The 19,111-nt window shown below is 33.2% G+C and overlaps 1 protein-coding gene across 4 annotated transcripts; it reads right to left on the bottom strand.

The window, feature by feature from the left end:
- Positions 1–3,745: 3,745 nt before the first annotated feature.
- On the bottom strand, positions 3,746–17,801 carry LOC111411644 (phototropin-2-like). 4 transcript variants are annotated; one of them, XR_002705863.1, is made up of 23 exons: positions 16,806–17,798; positions 15,881–16,063; positions 15,708–15,799; positions 15,357–15,633; positions 14,894–15,101; positions 14,576–14,646; positions 14,321–14,427; positions 14,180–14,229; positions 13,972–14,076; positions 13,415–13,474; positions 13,083–13,172; positions 11,712–11,788; positions 10,825–10,909; positions 10,030–10,110; positions 8,606–8,709; positions 8,247–8,296; positions 7,651–7,757; positions 6,667–6,786; positions 6,009–6,060; positions 5,627–5,739; positions 4,503–4,643; positions 4,158–4,365; positions 3,746–4,071 (listed from the first exon to the last, which is right to left on the bottom strand). XR_002705863.1 is itself a non-coding variant. In XM_023042165.1 (23 exons), exons 1-22 carry the CDS (start codon positions 17,384–17,386, stop codon positions 4,255–4,257), a joined length of 2,865 nt encoding a protein of 954 aa, XP_022897933.1. In that variant the 5' UTR covers positions 17,387–17,798; the 3' UTR covers positions 3,746–4,137; positions 4,222–4,254. The 4 variants fall into 4 exon arrangements, 2 of the variants coding, with proteins under 2 accessions (XP_022897933.1, XP_022897934.1); XM_023042165.1 differs by having other exon boundaries at positions 3,746–4,137; positions 4,222–4,365; XM_023042166.1 differs by having other exon boundaries at positions 3,746–4,053; positions 4,253–4,365.
- Between the last annotated feature and the right edge of the window lie 1,310 nt (positions 17,802–19,111).

Genomic DNA, 19,111 nt, shown 5'->3' with positions numbered 1-19,111 from the left:
TTATTATTCATTCATAAGAAATTAACAGATTGGTAAAAAATTATTTTTAACCTTTAGTAGCGATTTAAAATACAATAAAAATTTGGATCGTTACATTGATGTTCAATAACACCAGTGCATGGAATCCAAACAGAACTCTTCGTTTTGGGTCTCTTTAATAATCTGTGTAAAACTGTCCACCAGTTTGTGTAGGTGTTGCATTTTCGTTCTTGACCTTTAAAGAGATTCAAATTGATAGTTTTTGACCAAAATGTTGTTAAAATAAGAATGACAAGATTCGGTATATTGACTATTGTAAAGAAGAAAGTGGAATGAATGAATGAATGAATGAATCTACATGCTAACCAGTAAATTTCCAAAATGCTTGGGCTTTTTTAAATTCAAATTTTTCGATTTTTTTGGAAACAATATATAACTCCTACTTATAAGAATTATGGGGTGTATTCAATTAGAACTTTTGAAAACTTTTGTGGGCTTTTTTTAAGTGGTGATTTTTGTGGATTTCGTGAATATTTTATAGATATGTTTGGAATTAGTGGAAGTTTTTTGTAAACTTTTTTGGACTTTCATTTTATAATTTTTAGACTTTTGTAGAATTCGAAAGACTTTTAAAAACTTTCATTTGAAACAGAATTCATGTGGATCTAGTAAATGGTGTGAAATTCTCATATAGAATGTGTTGGTTCCCACAATTCCCCTTTTCCTTCCACTCCTTCTTTCCATATAATAAAAAAAAATTAAAAGAGTAAAAATTTAAGACCTTAATTAAATAAATAATAATAATATTATACGTATATATATGATAAACAATAAATTTAATATAAATAAAAGTCAATATATTTAAATTTAATTATAAATTTTTCACATATAATTATATAATTTAATAAAAAAAATAGATATTTTTCACAAAAAAAATGAATGAAAAAAAGGAAAAAAATGATTACAAGAATCCAATTTAATTTTTCATGAAAAATAGAAATAAACAATAAGAGAGAGATAAATGAAAATAAATATAATCAATATAAAAATATATATATTATCATCAAACCTGTCCGTAGAAGAAACAGGGAAAGAAAGATTGGTAAAAAAAATGCTTTTTTTGTGAAAGTCTCCCAAAATCTCATTATTAATGAGAGACAAATTTTAGGATTTCATATAAGTATTTTCCATTTAAAAGTTAGTACTCCAGAGACTTTTATAAAAGTCGTTAGAAGTTATTAAAATTTGAATACCCTAAAACTTATATAGACTTTAAAAAAGTTTTAATTGAATACACCGTAACTTTTAAAAACTTTTTAAAAGTTTATAAAAATCTCAATTGAATACACCGTGACTTTTAGAGATTTCTTAAAAATCCATAAAAATCTCAATTGAATACATCAATACTTTTATAGAGTCTCAAAAAGTTTTACTCCTACACCGTAACGTTTAGAGATTTTTTAAAAGTCCATAAAAGTCTCAATTAAATACACCATAACTTTTAGTGACTTCTTAAAAGTCCGTAAAAATCTCAATTAAATACATCAACACTTTTAGAGAGTCTCAAAAAGTCTTAATTGAATACCTCTAAATTTTTTAAATCTCAAAAAAATCATTAAAAGTTTTAATTGAATACAGTCCCTAAATTTCAAAACTAACAAACTTGTTAAATTATTTTAAAATTCAGGTGTTAATTCCAATTAATAATATACAATTAATTGAAATTAATTATCCCTACCTAATTAATAGTGTCTTCACCCCCACCAAATTAATAATACATATAGAAATGATCTAATGAGCACTTGATTTTTGAATAAAAATTTTAATGACCTGATTTTTTTATACTGAAATCTTAAAAATACATGTTATCCATTTATTTATTTATTTATTTTTAACAATTGCCCATAATTTTCAGCCCAAACCCAACAAAATCTTAAATCTTTGACATCAATTTTTAATCAAGACCCAGCTCATACAAGGATATTCCTACCTAATCGTTCTTACTTCCCTTCCCTTCACCCAGTTGTTTCTGAACTCCAATTATCAAGGGGGTACGATATTTTGAAAAGAGAAGAAGAGGAAGAACATATTGAAGAAGCAAAATTTTGTAATCCCTCACTCTTTCTTAATCTTATTATTTATGTTTTGACAATTTGTTCTTGGATAAGACATAAGTATTAAGTGGGCTTTGCAATTTTACTTGTTTTGATCTTAAATAAATACTTTAATTCTGAGAAATCATAAGGAACAATTGTGGAAAAGAAAAAAACAAAAAAGTATTAATTTTTGAAAAATTGTTGTGCTCTAATTTGAAATTGTCTTTTACGTAATTCTGAATTACGCCCCGCTGAATCATGATCTTGGGTCTGCCCCGTCCACAAGAACACAATTTTTCATTGAAACCAGTAATCTGTTGTTATCCCTTACGATAATCTCCCTATCCTCCAATTTAGATATCATCTAATCCCCACAAATCATAATGCTATTTACCACCCTCGTCATAGCTCAGAGTTCAGAAAGAATTAGAGCAAAAGCAACTGCCAATTTTTTGCTATCTTCCTCCTCAACGTCTCTCAGCACGCATCCCTTACCAGCCTGGTTTCCAGAAGTCTTCGCTTCTTTTTCATTTCTGCTAATACCCGATAGATTTCCTTCATGGGATTGGTTCCCTATGATAAACTTGTGTATCTGGTGACAGCCACTGACGTCCGAACTGTAGACACAACAAGATGAGCCACCACTTCATTACCACCTCCGTCGACCTCAATTTCTCTGTCCATTCAACTCCATTTCCTCTTAATAATAACCTTTAAAGAACTGAGAATAAATAAATTCTCTTCAAATCCAGCAGTAACGACAGTTATTAAGGCACCGATGTGTAATTTAGGGCTTAGGAGTTGGGGTTGAGTGGTTGGGTGAATCGAGGAAGATGAGCATGTTTTTGGATTTAAATCCTTAGAAGTTCATCTGCTGCAACTTTATTAAAGGTTTAGGACCGCATTGCATATTTTTGAAAGGTTTATGAACTTCAATGAAAATTTTCATTTTGAAATAAATTAAATGTTAAAAATACCATTTTGCCTCTTTCAAATTGGTCATTAAAAATTGTGGTCAAAAGTTTACGTTTGGTCAACTAACTGACTTTGAGTTTGGGATGAAACCGTCTAGGGGTCTTCTATCGCACAACTTTAAAAAGTTTGGGACCTTTGGTGTTTTGATTTGAAGGTTTGGATATAATTTGCACATTTTCGAATGATTTGGGGCCTTTGCAGCAATATCCCATAAAAGTATGATTCAAACGAAGTTGGATGGACTATTCATATGAACTCCTCGAGCATTTAAATAAAAGATTTTAGCTTGCATATTTACACTAAACTAAGAAACCATCTTAGGAAAACATCTTGAAGAACAACTGTAAATCATTATAGGAAAATTCTATTTGTACATAATTATTACACATAATGGTGTCCATAATATGATGTGACAATCATTCGGTAGTTGATGTACAAGTGTGAGATTTGAATTAAAGGTTGGATCCAGTGTCACGTGTAATTATGGACGCTATTATGTAGACAATTATGTATATCTAGCAGTTCCCATCATTATAATTTCTCGTCCTTCAACCATTTAAATCTACCTAACATCTAAAACCATAATCTATGCAAAAAAACAAATTAATGTATAATTCTTCATAATCAGACATGTTCGTGGATCTCTAAATTATTATCATCAAAATAGAAAAGGTTTAAGGGATCAAATTCGCTACTCAACAAGAACATACTTATCTTTATTATTTCGTAGACTTCTCCATATATCAAGAATACGTTGAACTTCAGACTTTCATATAGTTACATTTACATCTAAAGGTCATGTAGAATATAAGTTACTGAGCATAATCATTCTCCAGAAAGTATCACATGCTAACCTGCCTCCACCCCACAGAAAAAAAAAGAAATAAAATTATTTAACCCAACATAGACTTGATGACTTCTTGTTTTTCTCCTGTATTCGGTCTAGCCAATCCCGGTCAGAGGAATTGAATCACCAAAATTGTCGAAAACTTCGCATTCCTTTCTTTACATGAGTAAATATATACACAGAGGTACATTAACATAGGCGAAAATGTGTAATGTTCTTGTAATAGCCATTTCATCATATTTTTCTTCCATAATTNATATACACAGAGGTACATTAACATAGGCGAAAATGTGTAATGTTCTTGTAATAGCCATTTCATCATATTTTTCTTCCATAATTTATAGCTGATTCATACCTTTAAAATAACTCCATAGGATTTACAAGCACCCCATCGTCGTCCCAGTTTACATCTTTTGCACCTGCTTCTTTTCCGATCAACTGGAGAGGCACATCTAGTGGTGGTGGGGTCTGCATGCAAAGCATAGATAATGTACATTATATACAACTTCTGTGTATAATAAGTTCCAGAAAAAGTGAGAAACCTGGACTTTTCTTTGAAATATTTAAGGTCAATTTTGTTAAAATAAGAGGTTGAAAGTTAATACCATGCAACGAATGAGAGACCATTTAATTCCACTAAAGAAAGGGTGTTGCTTGATCTCATTTGCACCTCCATTAGATCCTAAACGACTAGCAGGATCTCGATTTAGCAGTGCATTAATCAACTGCCTCGCCGCAAGCGTTACCTGTAATATCATTATATTAAAATCTTTGGTGACAACACAAACGACATTATGCTAGTTCATACAATTTTGACGCACATAATGGGCATATACTAATTTTGCTCACTATCGACGATACTGTTAGAATGATTTATTACGTCAAAATGTTTTTTGTTCTTTTAACACTGATAAAGAGTTTATGATTTCTTGGTTGAATAATCTGAAATGAACTGTTTCATTCTTCCCATAATGTTAAGCTCATACAAACTTGAAATTTCATAGGTTGGTATCTCTCACCAACAAGTTTGATTTTGTTACTCTTCAAAAGTTGAGGTACCCTATGCAAATAACTAATACTCTAACCCCCTTTTTTCAATCGCAATTTACCAAACAGAGAAAAAAAGAAAAAGGAAAAGACAGTACAGATTAAATTCTTCAATAAAATTTATTTAGAATCATAAGTAAGTTTTTGCTTAATTTCATTTTTCTCGAAGAACAAAAATAATCTTCAGCACACCAATCATGGAATCTTAATGCTCATTTGAGCTTGAAATGGGCCAGATTGTTCGTTTGAGCTTTACGAGCTCTAATACCTTCCATCTAAAAAGGTTAACATTGTTAGCAATCAAAACACTTATATGTTGATTATTATTTTATACTTAACTGGTGTGGGATTTTACCCTAAACACCAACTAGGCCTTCTGCCTTTAAATTAACTTGCTCGTATTACATTTCCATACATGAAGGGTGGATTTGAGACCGATAAGAAAAAATTCTGAATACTGGGAGGTTATTAACTTGCTAAACCATTAAAATTGACAGTTTCCTTCGATGCCAATAAGTGGATTGAAGGCAACCATATGTACTTGATTTTAACCCACAATGGTTACTGGTATACTTAAAAACCACTGAATGAAAATGAAAAAGTTCTGGAAACCAAACGGAGGTGAGCAACTCAACATTATATTACCAACTATATATGTACTTCTCAGAGTGCATGATTTTACCGGAATGCTACTTGGGAAGGTGAGGTCTTTATGCAAGATGTTGGCAAATGTCTTCTGCCTATTCTTTCCCCTGAATGGTGTACGGCCATAAAGCATTTCGTACAATAAAATGCCTGAATTCCAAATACAAGTGACCATGAGACCAGAAAAGTAAGAAACTATAGTTATATTGTATAACATCCTCGATGATTAAGTATAAACGAAACAAGCAGCCATGCAGAATAGCTAATCTTGTGAACTCTAGATATTTTTTCTTCTGCGGGAGATATAACTTTCAAGTATGCAGTTGCTATATAATAGTGTGTAATATATATTTGATGGAGGAGTACATCAAGTATACAGTCGCTAACTAAATTCGAAAAATCTATTTCCATATACTTACCTAGAGCCCACCAATCAATAGCACTACTGTGTCCCTCGCCAGTTATGATTTCCTGAAATGAATCCACCAGTAGGTAATAGGTACCTTCGTGTATGCAGGCAACGGTCTAATGTTATAGATAATAACTTCTTTTTGTATTATATAAACAGAGAAACTCTGGGAAAAAACAACAGTTGTTCTTAAGGCGCGTCAAAGGTAATAAAAATAAGAAAATGAACAGCATACTGCACTGAACTAACTCATAAATCTGGCAAAAATAGATTCATATAGCAAACATCAAGCTTACTAGGAATATCTCTTTTATCTGATTCAACTAGAAACTGTTGGTTTCCCAGTTAGAACTATGAGCTAACGAGGTGGTGTCTGGCTTTGATCTTCACTCTGATCTTATTTATCCCATAAAGGTACATCAAAAGTTAAGGATATGTATTAAAATCATCTATACAAGCATAATTATAAGACCGATTCATTTATATTTTTGCCCCAAAAATTTCTCTTATGATGTATGGGACTTATTCTTAATGACCGATCTTCAATTCTAATTGAAGAAGACAATGCCCCTGATACTACTATTGAAAAGCCTTAACAGGTGTTTTGTTTGCTAGTTAGTAATTATGAGGAGCAACAATATCACTACAGAAACTAAAATACACCATACCGGTGCAATGTATTCTTCAGTTCCAACAAATGAATTTGACTGAGTATTTGGTTCTGCAATGAAAACAGGAGGTGGTTGACTCCTTGATCTTCTCTTCTTTGGCGGTGGATGCCTTAAAACCTAGGAAAATGAGGTTAATTTTAGTGGGGGAAAAAAAAACAATTGAGAATTGATCGATCTTGGAATTAATAAGCATAATTACACAGTTTACCACTGAAATTATTTTCATTTTGTGCATTGAGAGAGCAAGAAGGTCTGAATAACATTGGAAGTTTTGAATCTTGACAAATAATTCCCTCCGTTGGAATTATAAATAGTTCAGTACTACAGAGGGTTGTTCTACATTTGAACAAGCATCTTCTTTACCTTTCAGGTATCCATTGGAGTTTATCAAATATTTAAAAACTTATTGCCACAAACTTGTCGTTGTTTACTTGACCACAAGTGATTTCAGAGAGAGCATGAAAATAGAAGCTCAATACTGACGATCCCAAAAGTAAAGAAGAATGAATAGATTTGTCACACACCAGACATGAACCACTTGAGAAGACAACAAAACTCAAGCTGAAAACCCAAGAAACATGATCTTACGTAGAACACAAAAGCTATAAACTGATAGAAATTTATGAGTTGTGACGTGATTACTATGGACAGACTTCCTAAAAAGGAGTAAATGGCAATTAAATTGTCATGAATGGTTTCTAAAAAAACAAATGAGTGCCTTGTTCTTCAGGTGCAATGCATTTTCATGTGAATTTTAGTATTCCAATGTGAATATTAAAAAACTGAAGAGTGGTTTAAATAATTTTTTGGGTTGGGGGGATGCAGGGGGAGGGCACATAAGAGTTGTGTTCAAACCAAATAAATAACTCTTGAGAAATGTGGTTTAATATAATTATGTCAGTATAAATAAAAGAAATAAACAAATAGAATTCTCTAAATTTAGTATAGCAAAAATATGCTAGAGAGAAGATTTTAGCATACATGGGGTTCACAATCTGTCTTAAATGATAGATCAAAGTCAGTTAATACAACGTGCCCATCCTTCTGTAGTAGAATATTTTCCGGTTTCAGATCCCGATAAATTATTCCTGTGATGTGAGAACAGAGAACCAAAAAAGAATGTTGAGTTTTGCATGTGAGAGAGTGAAACTCCCTGCTACTAAACAATAGTTTATTTTACAATTTACATGGTAGTAACTTATAAGTAAGAGCTTCTTAAGTGCTTCTGGTAGTAACTTATAAGTAAGAGATTCTTAAGTGCTTCTGTCCAAATAACTTTGAGAATGGAGAAATTCTATTGACATGCTAGCTTTGGAACACTAAAAAGGATTATATGATACAATGACTCTTTGTTAATAGGAGTTTTTTTCTTTTTAATGACTTCATTTTTTTCTGTAGTAGTTTTCTACGATAACCAGAAGCTAGAATTCAAAACCAAAACAATACCTTCAACTTAACAAATAGTGTTAGCTTCCAAAATTGTTCGAAGGAAAAAAAATATGAAATTATGCTTGTGCAAATAATCTTAGTGTGGCATGCAAAAATTTATCTACGAAGTTATCATCTATATGAAATACCTAAACAATGAAGATATTCCAAGCCAATGACAACCTCTGCTGCATAAAACCTGTTAAGATATGATGGATAAGATATTCAAACTAAGAATCAGATATAAATGGATTATGAATAAACTTATTCTAATCTTTTAGTTTTTAGATATTTCCTTTTTTAAAAGTAATTAAACCATGAAGTTTTTGGCATGTGGATAATATCAGGAGTCTGAATTCATTTACAATATCATGAAGGGAACCGGAGGCAAAAGCTTCTGGTTTCTTGGATAAAGTTGTGATTGGTTTTAGGTTAACAATAAGTCATCAAACATATAAAGGTGATAACTGAATTTTACATAGTTTAATAGAGATTTGCAATGGAATACCTAGCTGATTCCTCTTTAACTATCTTCATGGGCTGTTTGTCAAGCACTCTGAATAACTCTCCCCCAGGACAAAAATCTGTTATCAAGCAAACATGTGTAGGCGTCTGGGAGGACAAAGAGACATCAGACGAGTACTTGAACTATATATGAAGTGTTTCTAACAAAATAATAATAATATGCAACCATAGAAAATCAGATACCATATTCAAAGGTTAGCCTCTTCGACTAGGATGGAATATTGAGTTAATTGTAACACACTCTAGTCAAGATACAAATTTAATTAAGAAAAATGCATGTATCATGTTTTCCTCAAAAATAATACTGAAGTAAATAACTACAATGTGACTAACTAAATGTTATTTCCCATCAGTTTTTCTAACTTATTTTCTAGCACAGACACAATTCCATGCACATCCCTTAATGACTTTCTTCTTTTTACAAGAGGGATCCCAGCATAAAGATTACTTTTTTCCCAACTATCACGTCACAAGCATTAAGTAATACACACACACACACACACACACACACACACACACACACACACACACACACACACACACACACACACACACACACACACACACACACACACACACACACACACACACACACACACACACACACACACACACACACACACACACACACACACACACACACACACACACACACACACACACTTTTTGAAGCATCACAGTGGAAAGTGATGCAGAAGACTATATCATCCAAAGAAAACAAAATCATATAAGCGACCAAAATGAAATTAGAATAAGTACAATCAAAACTATGTTTTTAAAGATGTTTAAAATGGGACATCTGATGTTTACACAATTGCATTAAGTTGTTGATTGATAGATGTAGTTGCAATGGCTTTCTGATGTAGAGTTTCACGTCAATCAGCTACATGTTATAACATAGGTCTGCATAATGAAACATCCAATGTAGCATATTTTCGGTTTTGTTGTGGATTTCAAATTTCTGAAACCTTTCAAGGTTAAAATCATTTATACTGTATAAAAAACTTTTAAGACTTAAAAAAGGCAAAAGAATTATAGTTCTAGATAATGATTATGCATATCCATACATTTTGAGTTCTCCTTGCTCTTTTAGGACAGAGACCGCGAAACATAGTTTTAGCTATTAAGACTGTATCCTAATAAAGAGTCCAAATAAATAATATGACTTAATTTATGACTCAAGGACCGACATTAAAACCCTCTGGTATATCCAGAATGGATAGACAAAAGGGATACCGTGCACCATAACCCCCAAAAACAATGCCAGAATATGACTAAATCTGAGTAGAGTAAATTGCGAAAATGATGTAATTAGTTTGTGTGCACGTAATTTCTGTAATATCTTCACAGCAACATATTCAATATAACTATTCAATAGAAAATGAGATGACCACAAGAAATGAGAACCTGAAATGAGGTGTAGAGTGTGGGAAGAAACGGATGATCTAGAAGCGACATAATTTCTCTTTCAATACATGCTCGATGAACCTGCAAATTGCTTAATGATGTTAATATTCTATTTCATGCACAATTAATAAGGGACTTGACTTTGTAAGATCAAGATGGCTATGTAAAGACTCAGATTTATAAAGTAGAATGGAATCAGAAATGAATAAGGGTTGAATTGCAAATATCTGTCTATACAAGTGATTATGAAGATAAACATTTGGCAGCCACTCTACCTCAGGAAAGTAGTAGTTGTCAGCAGCTTCATTAGATGCAGGCAAGTTGAATGGTTTGAACCAAAAATATTTACTAATTGCATATGACGTAGAAATATATCTTTATTTCTAATCCTTATCACCTGTCACTTTCTTTTCAATCAGAACTACCTTTATTACTAACTAGTGAGAGTAGTAAAAGCAGATTTCAATCTTACTTAGGTATTATCATTTTTCCACATTTGTATTGCTATAATTATTTGTTAATCCAGCTGATATGCTATAGTATCTTTGAGAGAGAGAAATACCCTATTGCATAGAAGAAAATTTTTAGTTGGTGCATAATATAATTACATAATTTAGTGTTAAAAATAGACTGGTGAGAAAAAAGTGAGGAAATGTAGGTAAATCAACCAACGGAAAATGGTTATTCAGTTTCTGTCAAGAATTCACTGTTATGATGCTATAAGCAATATAGTATAACATGAAGATATGCCTCAGATGATACAAGAATGGGAAAAATTTACTAAACACTAAATACCTTGTTACGATTGAGCATAATAGATTTATCCATTGCCTTCATTGCGAACAGCAGACCGGTACCTTTTAATTCCACCAAATGAACACTGCGGCACACATTAGCTTAATGAAGAAATTTTATTGTGAAGAAGCCATTAATCTGAGAAAATTAACATGCTTCTGGGGTAGAGGGCATTGACTAACTTAAAACAGATAGTTAAATGTCCTAAGGCTGATCATATGATGTTGTCTTGAAAACATATTTGTACCTTCATTAAATCTGATTAATGGGCAGCAAAATATTATCATTTATATTTCATGATGTCATGTTTTATGAATAACTCCATAAAAACTAAGTGAAGAAAAAACATTTTTCTGCTCATATAATGCATACAGCTCTGGTTGCTGGTTGGGACGGTTCGATGGCTCTGTATGCTTATCTTGTTACAAGATTATTAGAGGTTCTTAGTCATAAATTACTAGCTGAGCTGTAATAAATTGGAACTAGCCTTTCATATCAGTGATACAAAATGTTAGTCCTATGCGGATACTGGTTAGAGAACATGTTCACTTTAAAAATCTTTAAAAGTATTAAGTTGAATTTAAGAGAACAGACATTGTCACGAACCAATCAAAAACTGTGTGAAGTACCTTTCAAGTTTAAGATTATCAATTCAAATGAAAAGTATGAGCATCCCTTTCATTGTATGTCATCTAGTAGAAAATTGATTGACTGATCACCTATATCCTCTGCAGTCTAATTTGCCCTTTTTGTTTAATCTTTTTGTTATTTCAACGGTATTATAGTGGTAATAACTCCAACCTGACAATGATATGTAGGAAGTCCTCAGCATATAACAAAGGACCACCTAGTTCATAAAATCAGTGAGTAATATTACATTAATATACCTGCCAGTATCTCCACATCCCAAAGGTCGTACCGGTTTAAAGTGATTGAGTCCGATTTTTTCACCAGCTTCAGTGATCTACATCGGATAAAAATAGTTTTTGTAGAGAACAAAGCTGTTAGATGCATGATAAAAGATGGCAGAATGTTTGATGATCAAATCTTTCTCTGTTAGAAGTTATTCAGCATGTAGTCCTTCAAATTACGATCTTCAAATGCATTAGTGGACTCATACAATGATATGAAATAGGAATATGCTCTGTCTAGTTGCTTACACTACATATTTAAATATGTAGTGATTTCCAAAATCATGGGATGAAATGGAACTTTAGATTTCCTAAATGCATGAAGAGGCCAAACTATTATGTTTAATTCAAAAAAAATAAAAATAATAAAAAATAAATAATAATAAATAATAATAATAATAATAATAAAGCGAGTTTTCAATTCCTGGACATTGAAAAACAGATTGGTTTTCAATCAAATTGAAGATTCATGGGACAGAAACATGACATAACAAATATAACTATATCTTTATTTAGTACATATTATCAAAAGAAATGCAATCATTACTTAATATTGACAAATATGCTGCTATGCAAGACACATCAGAAGCTACATTGAAGAACCAAGTACTAAACTGGCTGAATCTTTTCTAATCCAAAGAGAATGATGGAGTCCAAAAGACACTTAGAAGCTGATTTTCATTAATTTATTTCATTGTTTTCTTATGTTATTTTATTCTTGAACTTCAAATTAAGGGCTTTACGACCTTATGCAAGTTGTAGGGTTCTTCTTTGCCTATGTTTTCTATATAAACACTGTCTCTTGTAGCTTTTGGTGGGATATATATATAACCAGAGTGTTTCCGATCCTATCTATCCAATCTCAGCATTGGACAAGATAATATCTCTTATTTGATTTTTGCTTCAGCCTACTTACCCTCCTATTCCAAACGAAACCAAAAGTTACAATAGATATGCTTTCCCTATAAATAAGGAAAAAACATGGAGTCAAAAAATAGAAGGCTTCAGAAGCAAGTACAAGTACCGCTCGTAACAGAAGCAACATTCCTCAATAAGATAATAATGAAAAATTCTATTTCCATTCTAGAAAAAGTCTCGTGATTTATGCAGAAATCACCATGAACTTCAATCTTCAAACGATCTAAAAGAAACTGAAAAGTTGAATACTTGAAAGTTGGAACTGTGACATAAGATTCTCCATCTCCCTTGGTGCCAAAAGTAATGAAACACAACATATCTCAGCACAAATCAAAATAATGTAGCATGACTATTTAGATATGAACAATTACACCCTGAAAACAAGATTGATTAAACTATTAATAATATGCAAACTTCACAAGTTTATACCTTTCTTATTGCTGCCCAAGAAGTACTATCTCGTTTGTGAGGCCTTGGAAATACGGGTTGAGAGTGCAAAGCCCACAAGTCTTCTGGTGTCTGAAAGTGGCGTGGCATGGCATGGCATGGAGTTGCATTAGTGACAACTCAAATAAGAACTCACACTTCTACTGTATTAATGCAATGATCTCAGTAGAAAATCATTGATGAAATTGATTCCTTCTGTAATCTAAGTCTTGCCTTTCTTCCATTCACTCCACAATTGATTCGATTAGTTTGATTTTAGTGAAAATCAGGTTAACAGTTTTATCTGAATTTATAGATAGGAAGGAATACCTTACCAGGTTGGCATCAGGAAGTTCTCGAACAGCCTCATCAACATTTTCTGCTGTAGTTTTGACCTGGCAAAAAGAAATATTCAACTGATAATTAGACATCTTGAATTATAAGTGATTAGGTGGAAATATAGTAACAAACATGGGAGGATTTTGAAATGAGAACTTCTAATAACAGAAACTATTCCATAGACTTCAAAATTTAAGGATTTTAGTTTCTCAAAATGTATTTCAGAATAATTAAATATTAAGCATTTGAAGTATATAATTCTTTGGTAGACTGCAAGTGGCACTAATAAGGAACAGAAGGATTTCACGTAGAGAAATTCCGCTATAGTAATATTTCCTATTGTAATTTCACGTATAATAGTATATAATCCTGGAAAAATAATATTTGATGTCAGCGAGGACAAACATATTTATGAACATGGGTCTTCAGCAAGTACTTATCTTTTGCCTTTCTTGTACTTGATATCTATTAAGTGATTAAAAAAATAGATAATATCCCAGCAAACTCCCTCCAAGTTCTTCGCAAAGGAAAAAGATAATGACAAGAGATGTACCAGCTTAACACTCTTTTGCTCTGCGTTCTCAGAAAGGCGGTTTCTCAGTGGTTCCACATGATCACTTCCATCTAGTTGAACACCAATGAAGTATTGGAGTTCCCCCTGAGAACGTTTCAAAAGATAACAAACAAAATTTCAGTATCCATTAACTAAAAACTCTTTGGCGTCAATAACAAAGAAACTATATATGAAAAACAGTAGGCACCTTCTGATCACGCATAGGTTGCAAATGAAATAAGTTCCAGAATTTCTTGCCTACAATTTTTTATTTACATAAAGAAGTATAAGTCCAAGTCCATAGCAATCGTTGAATTTTATCCTCAGAATATTGAATGTTATACTGTACCACTCTTAGTATAATTAATTAACTGAACAGTAATTTCCCTTTGCTCTCTGATGGCATCTCTTATCTTTGAAACAGTTGCTTGATCAGTTTCAGGTCCCTGAAGAAACCTGGAATTATCTCAACTATATAAGGAAACAACATGTTTCTGTGACAAGCCAAAAACAAGAAAAATTCCACAAAAAGGACATCTTGCAATGAGGGACAGGGAAGAACAGCATTTAAGATGGAAGTTTCACAAAGCAGTAACATTCATACCTGCAGTTCCTTCCCAAAATTTCTTCACGTGTATACTCTGTCAGTTGAAGAAAGCTATCAGATGCAAATATCTGCAGGTTAAAAACCACATTCTTACACATCTGGAGCAAGATATCTCCAAAAGAGTAATAGAAAGAAAAAGGAATAGCACACTTCTCTTAGCCACGTTGGTAAACCATATCAAACATAAAACATAGCTGAAATTTATGAAGGTTGGTGGACTATTTTTGCATGGAAAAAAGTAATGATTTTCTGAAAAACAATGTCAACATGAACAAAAGATTGAATGGAAACTTGGCCGTGTAGACATGATCTTACAATTGGGCAATCAGGAAGTCTAGGGTCTGAAATCACAAAATTTTTTTCAATACGTTCCAGTGTTGTTGCCAGGTCAATGCCTTGACGTATATCCCTTTCTCTTTCAGCGCGGTCCCAGCTGTCTGTTCGTTCTACGACTTTTGTCATCAAAATCTCTGGCTCGATTCTTGGTTCATTTTCTTGCATACTTGCAGACCTCCCTTTGAAACTGGAGAAAATTGAAGTATTGTTTTAGGAAGACTGGATGCTATGCAATAGACAGTTGCTGTCATTGAAAGATTATTTAAGCAAGACTGAATGCTATGCAATAGACAGATGCTGTCATTTGTGATCAAGTTTGCCTTCCCTTTGAATAAGTAGAGTTTCTTGTACAATCCCTCACCTTTGAAAGATAGTTACCAGCTATGTAGGACAGTGCTGCATAAATTGTAGAAGTAGAAACTGTAAAGCAAAAAGGACTGACCCCATCAAGGAATTGCGTCCAGATTTGCTAGACCTTCTGCCCTGACTATTAGTCTTACTATGCAAGTCATTTCTTGAATCCAGTTGAGAGATTTTTCGTCCAGGTGTACCTGTATTACCCATTGCAGCTGGTCCAGGGAGCATATAATCTAGATTTAACTTGTCATTTTCATGCTCGGCAGTGGTGTCATGACTCAGAGACTTCATGTGAGATCGTGGATGCTTAACAGTTTGTAAAACCTCTGTGATGGATCCTAAAGCCTTTTCCTTCTGACGAGCTAAGAGAAAAAATGGAATAAAATTTCAAAAACAATTTAGTAAGTTTTGAGAAGTGTAAACTTGAACTACTTACTATCATAACGAATTAATGACTTGGGTAATCCATTTGGTCGTAGTGCTTTCTCATTTACCCCTTCCGTGTATTTGCTGACCTCAACCTGCATTCTGCCAAAAAATGTTAAATTTTTCATTACTAGAGAAATTGCTAATCTGCAGTCAGAAAGCAGCAATGAAGGGAAATTTTACCCAATAAATTTTATGGTTCGTCCATTGTTATCTTTGACCGGAGTGATTGTCAACAAATTCCAGAAAGGGGTACCATCCTTCTTGTAGTTGAGAAGCCTCCCACAATAGGTTTTCCCAGTTCTTGTTGCATTCCGTATCTTCTCCACCTCATTCTGATCTGTATCAGGGCCCTGCAGGAACCGGCTGAACAAAGGAAATGACGATTACCTTCAACTTCTTCCCTGATTTCCTTTTTATTTAATCAAAATCCAAAACTTTGAAATGACTCTAATACTAAGCCCATCTTTGAAACCAGTTGAATCAAGAAAACAAGCCTTCCCACTTACTCTGTTATTCAATTGTCATCATAACAAGCTGTTTGGAGTTGAAAGAGTTCTCAAGTCCTACAACAACTTGGGGGGGAAACTAAAGCATTTGTGATTCACTTTTCATAGAGAAACGTCTTAATTTTGAATCCAATAGATGAGTTATTTTGTCCCTAAATTCATCAGAATCATATGCTCAAAAAAAGTTCTAAACATGTCCAAAAATGTTTTAAGATTTTTTTCCTAAAATTTTCCCAATGCTGATTTCATGACAATAGCTTTTAAGGTGCTAATATCATGGCCACTTAAGTTCCCCTAAAAGCGATGAGATTAGAAAATTGATAAATGTGTTAAATTTCACAAGAATCTCTATCAGAATTCATGAAAATATTTCGAAGTGCTAAAGCTTAAAGATGAGGTCTTGTATTATCAGGATGAGTAGAAGTTCCGCTCATAGAATTCCAGGAGTTTATTAACGTCATGTTTGGTGTGAAGTATTGTACCAAACTATACAGTACAATAAATAAAATTTTAGCTTCTTTTCCATACCGTCTACCTTATCCACAAGTAATAAATGCTTCAATGTAAACACATACGGATGGAAAAAATATTTAACTTACCAGTTTCTTCCAATAACTTCATTTGTAGAGTAACCAGTCATTGTAAAAAAGCCACCGCTGGCATACACAATGGGGCAATCAGGTTTGGTTGCATCAGAGACGACGAAAGTCTGTTGTAATGTTGCCAGTGCATCCTTTAGCTCCTGAGATACCCTTGGAATTTCAGATCCAACACTCAATTCCTCTGATGTCCTCGTAGATATGGCCCCAAATCTATCTGAGGAGTTCTTGCTTCTTTCTCCTTCTCCAATTGAATACTTCGAGTCCATACGAAAGACACCATCTCCAATATCTGCCCCAATCATAAGTCCCCATTCTGCAGTCCTTTGAGCAATTTTAGACTCATCACTTGTAGCAGTGATCTTAGTTTCACTAGGCTCTGCCTCAAACGCCATCCATTTATTGACAGCCCCTTTGTTGCCGGTAGAAATTCTAGACACTCCATCTTGCTTTTCAAGTACTTGCACATCATTATTGTCATTCCTACTAACAGAAGACATTCCAAGATTCCCACTTCCTGATGGTTCGAACACGTCCATAGATGGCCTTTCGTCTCTATAAGCAGCAATTGATGACTTCATTTTCGATTCTCTTTACAGTGATCGAAATTACAAGAATTTCAGCGCATCCATCATTAAATCAACCCTTCTTTCTATGCCAAAGTAACTTCTATCCATTAGAAAACAACAAAAGAAGCACTAACAAAAGCAAAAAACAATCATACTGAATGATTCACCTTCACAAGTCTGATAGGACAAAATATTAGCAATTAAACACAGCTTACTGCTACTATAACATAAAAAGATGAAGAGGGATTATGATGAAAGTTAAATAATAGTAGAACCCATAAAAGAATTTACTGAAAGTGGGGATTGAACACAATTCAACCTCAAAGCTTTGCTGTTTGTAACGTTCCAAGCAAGCCTTAACTGGGCAGAGCAGTCTGAACCAGAAGAAGAGATAATGGAAAGATAATGTTCACAGAATTAATAGGATTTCAAGTAGTGCCATGTATTCAATATACGTGGCCATCATTTGCAACACCTGATGGTCAAGAAAAGACCACAAGAAAAGACCATTTTTCATTTCTAAACGTTTCTCGCGCAATATGTCCTCAGTCAAAATATTGTGATCAAAGAAGAAATGGGCCCTCATTATTTTTCATTTTCTATCCTGGGGAAGTGGTGAAAGGTGAAACTTGACTTGAAGCAGAAGTAAACTATGTTTGAAATTTTAAAATTGAAGAAAATTGGTTAAGTGTTAAAGCAAAAAATGTGGAAAAAGTAACTTTCGTATCAATTTTGGCCAAATATTCGGGCTTGATCCGATGGTTAAATTAAAAATGTAAATTGACCAACTTAGTCTAATCGTCGAGTAAATTGTCACGATATATTTGAAAGCTCAAAACCATTCGGATAAATAAGAATTTGCGGTCTAAAATTGGAAGAGAAAATAGAGGAAAATTGGCCTGAATTTTTACCTAACTCCGTCGCTCGCCTATCGCTCGAGTGACGGGCTAGCGACAGACAGACGAAAAAGGTTTTTTTAATATTTTGACACTAATGCTCGAGCAAGAGGTCAGCGGCAGACTAACGACAGTAAGTGATGCTTTTGTTCGTAAGGTTGCGAGGTTTGATGTGAAACACTACACCCATAACCCATCATCCTCTATAAATAGAACTCTTTGAACGAATACATCCATATCACTTTTGCTTTGAGTATCGCATAAAATCTTTTGCAAAAACTCTCCAAAATTCATTCCATATCTTTTTCCTTATAGAGAGGATAAATTTCGATCGAGTTCGCTGGAATTTGTGATTTGAAGTGCTTCTATCACAAGTTGAATTCGTTTTATCTTGAAAGACGGGTGCCGTGAATCGTTAGTACTGTTGCAGGGCAATTTTGTTTTTAAGGAAAGATTGATATTTCACTTGCTTCGGATATCTTTTTCTTCTTCATTTCTTGTTTTCTTTGTGGTTTATATAGTGTAGGATCTTTTCATATATATTGTTGTGCTTAATTACGTTCATGCGGATTGTTCATGCGGATTACATTTATCACATAACAACCCTTTCACCACATTATTCTGGCACAACCAACTTTTCATTTTCATCATTATAAATGCTTAACGGCTTAGATGGAAGCCAATCTTTCCGAAGACCCCATTAACGTCAAGTAAGCAATTAATAACTAAGACTCGGCTTGCGTACCAATTCAAGATTGATTACAAATCGAATAAAATTGAACATCAAATCTTAATATCAATTAAAAGTAAGAGAGAAATAAATATATATTCGCACCAAGAT

This window comes from Olea europaea, chromosome 16 (assembly GCF_002742605.1).
Source record: "Olea europaea var. sylvestris chromosome 16, O_europaea_v1, whole genome shotgun sequence".
Taxonomy (NCBI): Eukaryota; Viridiplantae; Streptophyta; class Magnoliopsida; order Lamiales; family Oleaceae; genus Olea; species Olea europaea.
This window is presented reverse-complemented; position numbering and strand designations above follow the sequence as displayed.